Source organism: Centrocercus urophasianus, unplaced genomic scaffold, assembly GCF_019232065.1.
Source record: "Centrocercus urophasianus isolate 14NV4802_14NV808 unplaced genomic scaffold, USGS_Curo_1.0 seq_10, whole genome shotgun sequence".
NCBI lineage: Eukaryota > Metazoa > Chordata > Aves > Galliformes > Phasianidae > Centrocercus > Centrocercus urophasianus.
In genome coordinates, this window is record NW_024884142.1 from 33,807,851 (window position 1) to 33,814,522 (window position 6,672).

The following is a 6,672-nucleotide window of genomic DNA, read 5'->3' on the forward strand; positions in this document are numbered from 1 at the left end:
CTTTCTTTCTTTCTTTCTTTCTTTCTTTCTTTCTTTCTTTCTTACTTTTTTTTTTTTTTAAAGACAACTGTATATGTAACATTATTTATCAGTTAACAAAAGGCCTGAGTTGCCAAAATACTGTATGGAATAATATTCTGAATTTTACTTCAATTTAAAGGAACTGCTGAATGCCTTAGGTTGTTTTTCTGAGTGATTACAGTTTCTGAAATAAAATCTTCAAATAAGATCGGAACATCATTCTTGTAGATGACATGTAGGTCACTGAGGATATTAAAATATGGGCAAACAAAAATGGTAGGAGGAAAGAATTACTATCTTCATTTTACAAATATGGAACTGAGCAAGATAAAAAAACTTTGTTGAAGATCGCCTGATCTTTGAGAATCTGTGAGTGAGTCCAGGTTCAGCTCTGCTAAAGAAAATAAATACTATTACTCTTCTCTTGCAGAAGCAAAGGGCCAACCTGTTCTCTGCATCACCTAGAGCTCAGCTTTCTTCCCACTGTAATTAATGGTGTATTTCAAATACTGTAGTAATCTATTGCAAACCTAAATTGCTGCTTTGAAATTCTTTTGAGGCATGCATCTATACATGTGACTGCTTGCTACCAGTACTCCCCATGGCCAGTTTAGTTCTGTGGGATGAGATTTCTGCACAACTGTATAAGTCACAAGCCTACAGATTGTTTTTAAAATCTTTGTTTAAAAGAATGCTCTTTGATTCTGCGATTATTGGGAAACAGAAGATACATTTCTTCACAAGCTGTAGAAAAACCCGGTATCTTGTCCCAAATTACATTTCAAAACATGTTTTATTTATGCTTGGCAGTGACTAGAATGCTTTAGGGTCCTATAAAAAGGAAGGTACCCATGGGACATAGTTCCTGGGGGTCAGCACACAATTTGTAGGGAATACATCTGCGCAGGAATGACTTTATGTAGCATTCCACAGTACAGTGACTGAAGCATATGAAAGGAGATGACAACAGATGCCTTCAGTCAGTGCAGGCTTTTTTTTTTTTTTTTTTTTTTTTTTTTTTTTACTAGAAGCTCATTTACCTCTGTTTCGTAAAGAGAACATCTCTGTTGGCTTATAGTTCCTCCTAAACATAGTGGCATCATGCCAGTTTTCTCACAAGACATTGCAAGAAATCCTCAGATTTTTCAATAGTCAAAATAAAAAATTCAAAATTACAATATAATAACAGTAAAAACACAACAGGACTGAAATACTGAAATGCATTACTATACCTGACATATTCTAATTGCTTGGTCCAGCACTGTCTTTGTATCAGTTGCATAATCTGGACAAGGCAACATGGCATGACTGAAGTGGGCTTGCAGCAGGAGGTGTGTTTTTGTGTGTGAGCTGTCAAATGAATGAGGATTGACTTCAATTGGAAGATGTTTTGCTAGCTCACTGTTCATTTGGTCTTCATTGTGTCTCACAGGTAGATCTGTGTACTCATCAGCATTCTGAAAAAAAAGGTAAAAAATACATTTAAGCATTGTAATTAGCTTCAGAGTAATTATTTTTCTTTTCGGAGACATAAAAAGTATATGTATTTAATTTAGTGTAATTAGATTTAGTTGCTAAAATAGCAATATTTTAATATTTACGTAGCCTACTTATCAGAATCAGGTGTTTGTGGAAAACAACAGCTAGTGAATTATTCAAAAATATTCACCCAATTATAGGCTTTAAAAACTTTTCTACGTTGATTTTTCTGCTAGAGAATAAGAAAATAAAATAATGAAGTAAATACATTCACTGGATGGATTCAGTATTAGAGATGACCTTCTCCAGATATCCTACCCTAGTTAGCACACAAAAACACAGTAAAGTTGGCTATAAAGAAGTTAACAACTGACATTTTCATTTTTCACAGTTCCTACTTTTCTTTTTGTAATCAAAACACTGTTGGCTTGAAACAGCTCTGGGTTGTATTTCAAATTGATTTTAAAATGTATTTTCATTATTTTGAGAATCAATTTCTAAGCAGCAGCTGCTTGGTAATCACAGAAAACAGCAAAATCATTAAGTAGGTGCTGAAAATCATCTTCTGTGCTACCATTCACATCAAAATGTGAGCTAAGAACTTCCTCACTGTTGCAAAAAGGAGCTGTACAATAATCTTTGTCGTTATCACTGGCAGCATCCTTGGGGCAGAGGGGAAAAAGTCTGTCTGTGTAGTCAGAGTGGTAGTTCAGTCTGCTATTGACAGGGAGATGCACTGTCTCTGCAAGTAAGAACTCTCAACAGAAGCATCCTCAGATCTATAATTTGGTCAGCAGAGTCCATGAGTACTATGTACATAATCCAGACACAAGTAGCAATGTTCTCCACAAAATCCTCTTGTATGTATGCATACATATTCTTGTTTGGAATGAGAATGATCTTTCTAAAATATAAAATTTGCAAGTAAAGTAAGACTTTTATAATATGAGGTATTTTTTCCATTTGTAATTTATACGAATATATTTTATCACAAAATAAAAGTGTTTTGGGTAGCTTGAACGGTAAGGTAATGTCTTCTGAACTGTAGGTTTAGAAAAGAGACCATTAAATTAAATTATTCAAGGTTTTATATTCCTTTTAAGCTACAGATTCAACCTCTAATCAGACTTCCTGAACATCCATTTTCATTAAACATTCACAAAGGTAGCCAACGCAGAATGAATTAAAGAGAAACTGCCATTTTTCAACAGCTAATGGAACTACCTAACAGAACTGCAAAGTATTGTATCCACTCATTCAAGTCCTAACAGAGGTTTTTTAGAGTTTCTAAGAAAAAGAAGTTATACAGCTGCTTTGTGCCCCCCTCTCAAAAAACGGACAGTACACATTTTCTATTTATTTTAACTACACAGTGAAACTATAGCTAAACTGTGATATAAATGTAAAAGGAAAGATAGATTTGAAAAGGAAATCAGAATGTCATTAATTTATCTCGACTGCAGATTAAAAGTGAAGACAGTCTAAAGAGAACTGCTCCTTAATCCTAGATGCCTCTGCTAGATCTCTTGTGAAAACTGTGGTCATTTATTCTCTGAACCTAAGGTCACAATCTTTTTAAGCCCCATAGAATGTTGCATGTTTGCTTCACTCTTTTTATTTAACTTGCTTCTCCTTCAAAGATATTTTAAAGAATATTTACCAAGGAGATTTTTTACTTAGTTTTCCTTTGCAGTTTAAAGTAGCAGAAAGAAAAAGGATCAGCCGAGTCACTCCAGACCAACTGGTGCTCCCAAAAATGCGTTTTCACTAATTCTTCCCCAGCACACATTTTATTTACCTCCAAAACACTCCCCTTATTTTAAACAACTTGCCTACTTAATTTCCTGTTTGTGATCACTGACTGTAAGTAAGTGAGGTTCATTTTCTTATCTGCATCATGTAGGTAATTAAAGGAAATTGAGAATGGGTAGTGAAGCTTTTATACAACTGAGAATGAAGCTGAATGGAGGGCACTGAGGTCAGCAGAGTCCATTATATTTTTATGTGAGAGGCCAGTATTTCTGCCCTGTCCCTGTTTGCTTAGTGTAGGCTGGACAGACTACTAACTGCAAATCTGTTTCTCTGATTTGCCCAGCTGTCCTTGAATAAAGACATCTTCCATTGCAAAATGTTAAATGACAGTGATTGACAACTCTGTGATGAACTCTGCTCGTAACCCCCTGCTACTGTTTTCAGGTTACACAAGAAAAGACAGAATAAAGAAACATCCTTTGTAATCACCTCAAATGGGACCTGCTGTTCACTCAGTATTTTTTCATTTTAGTTTTCCTTTTCATTACAATTCTCAATCTGTTAGGGAAAGGCTGTAGACTCAACTATTCCACACAATATAGAACATACAGTATTTTAGTACGCTGCATCTGAATATTGCTTTTCCACAGATAAGGAAACAGATCGAATCATCTTTCAGTCATTAATTGTAATTCTGAAGTCAATATTTAATAAAAACTTTACAGTCAAATCACAAAGCACTGCTGTGTATTTTTCACTTTCCCTTTTTCTTAAGTCAATGAGGGCTACTGTAGCCCATGTGCTGCAATAATACAATGCATTTACTACAATTACTACAATGCAAATAATACAATTTCCTACAATTAAATGTAACTTGTTGGGGGATACCAAGAGATAACTAGGAATTTTAGCTATGGGTTCTGCAGTCAAGCATTTGGCTGTTGTGGCACAGCTCTCTGTATTTTATGGGTCTGGGTTGAACTTTCCCAATAATGTATTCTTTTGGGCAGTAGAGACGGCTGCATCATTTTGAGGGCAACCTACACTTAATCCTGTATGCAACTCTGGGCTACATGAGAAACAGCGACTTGCTTTGCCTTTGAGGAATGCCACACATACACTTTCATAAACTTGACAGGCATATTTTACAAGGGCAAAGGCTATTCTGATAACAGAATTCTGCTTCCTGCCAACATCACCCACTAACTTCATAGAGTCCTATCTGGATCACACAACACTGTGTTCCAAGTACATAGTTTATCATCACTCTTTTTTTTTTTTTTTTTTAATCATTCTAAAAGTAAATAACTCATTTTAAACTCATTTTAAAATACATGTCCTTTTCTTTTTTCTTTCTTTTTATTATTTTTTTTTGGGGGGGGCTACTGTTTTGAGACATTCAATATTTTCATTCCTTCTTCCTGGAGACTACTCTCAAATTTCTGTTCCCCATGTTTGTATGGGCTTCTGCCATACGTTAACTTTTTCTGACACCTACTGCCAACTCTGAATTGCTCAGTGTCTCATCCAGCTGCTTATTAATACAAAAAAAAAACCAAAAAACTAAAGGAGAATGTTTATTTCAAAACAATTTCTCAAGTGATCCAGATCTCAGTGTACTAACAAGCTACTAAGGGTTGTTTCAATGCCTGTTTAATAAAAATGCTTCTCTCTCTCAAATTCAGATCTGCATCTGTGAGTCTGTGTGACCAAATCACACTCTGATCCTTAGAATGTGTGCAAGTAAGACTGAGGAGTCCCACTCAATGGAAATTCAAATAATCTAACCAACATGGTGAATACTAGGTTTCACAGTGCCCAAACGTATAGAAAACATTAGATTTTTCACCTACCTACAACATATATAAGCTTGGCTGAAATTACTGATTTATACTGAAAGCTGAAGTCCAGACTTATACCACATGTAAACCTTCTGAAATATCTTAACCCTCAAGTAAGTACTTTTTCTCACCTGTCTATAAGAGAGGATACCTGTTAAGAACAGACAGAAATGGGATCAAGGTGAGTAACTAAAGTAAACTTGGATATTTTACATTTGTTTCAGTCATGGGAACAGTAAAACGTATAAAGTTAATGAGTTCTAGACTTTAAAGAGCAGTTGATTAATTTGTAACAATGAGGGGTAAAACAAACCAAAAATAGTTTCTCACATTCCAGAGCTGAACCAGAGACTTTTATTTAGTGATGCTGCATTGGAAACTACCTTAGAATTGACTAACTGTATGTACGTTCCTTTTCTTTGGGTTGATGCAATTCAAACACACCACATTCTGAACTTTAAAAATCTGTGATGTGTTTTGTTCTCCTTCAAATTTCTGGTGCAGAGAGACGAGACAAGGGTAAAGCAGTACTAGAAAATACGATAGCAAAATGAACAGCTGCCAAGTTAAAGTGTTCAAAAATCAGTGCCTGCAGTAAACTAATATCAGAAGTAACTACCAGAATAGCAAAAAAAGTGAAAAGATGAGAATCATTTTCAGTTAATATAGCAGATGCATCTTCTTTACCTGAACATTGGTTTAAATTACATAAACTCTTGGGAGTCTGAGTACAGGCTGAAGGTCTGCATAAATCATATATTTGCATGTTGAAAAAAAAAAAAAAAAAAAAGAGCAGGAATAAATGTAGAATTTTTTAATGGCTGTTATGCAGTTAACACTATTTAATACTAGAAGAATACTACTATAATAATGAATTAAATAATCAGTTTTTGGCTTTTATTCCACTGTTCCATCGTACAAAGTGTTGCAGAGTATTCTAGTGCAGTGCCCTGACCTGCCACGTCCAAGTGCTGCAGCATACAGAAAGGACACCAATCTTTAAAGCAGTTTGTGACAGTCCTCATTTGGGTAATACCTGTGTTTGTCTTACTGTAATAAAGTTACACGGCTGAATTAGAGGAACATAAAAGAAAAAAGAACATCACTGATCTGGTGAATAGCTGGGTAACTAGACAACAGTATTTTATAACAGATTCATAGATAAGAAAATTGAGGGTACCCAACCTACAGTACTTACAAACATTTGAAATAATGTCAATTAAAAAATATATACATTTATACACATACATTCATGAGCTGAAAAAAAGTTTCACTTGAACCTATGTTTACTGTATTATAAGGAAAAAAACCTGCCTGATTATAATTCCGAAATTAATCTTCCTTTGCTCATTCTCTTCCCAAGACTGTATTGATACCATAGTGACACACACACGTTATTACCAATATATTTATACTATGTTTTATCTCACATTTTCAAGTATGATTTTTATTTACAAGGAAAGATATTTAATTTATGCAGATATATCTTGGCAGGCAGCTGATTCTCAGTCAAGTATTAATTTATATTCAGAAAAGAAATAAATGTGACAAAATTCATTCTTTAAAAAAAAAAAAAAAA

At 34.5% G+C, this 6,672-nt stretch overlaps 1 protein-coding gene across 3 annotated transcripts in view; it reads right to left on the reverse strand.

The window, feature by feature from the left end:
* ASCC3 (activating signal cointegrator 1 complex subunit 3) overlaps window positions 1-6,672 on the reverse strand; it is a 256,841-nt gene that overhangs the window by 20,726 nt on the left and 229,443 nt on the right. For all 3 annotated transcript variants that reach the window (XM_042812582.1, XM_042812567.1, XM_042812576.1), the window contains exon 37: window positions 1,254-1,478. In XM_042812582.1, the coding sequence (XP_042668516.1) occupies window positions 1,254-1,478 (225 nt within the window). The remainder of the gene's footprint in view (window positions 1-1,253; window positions 1,479-6,672) is intronic.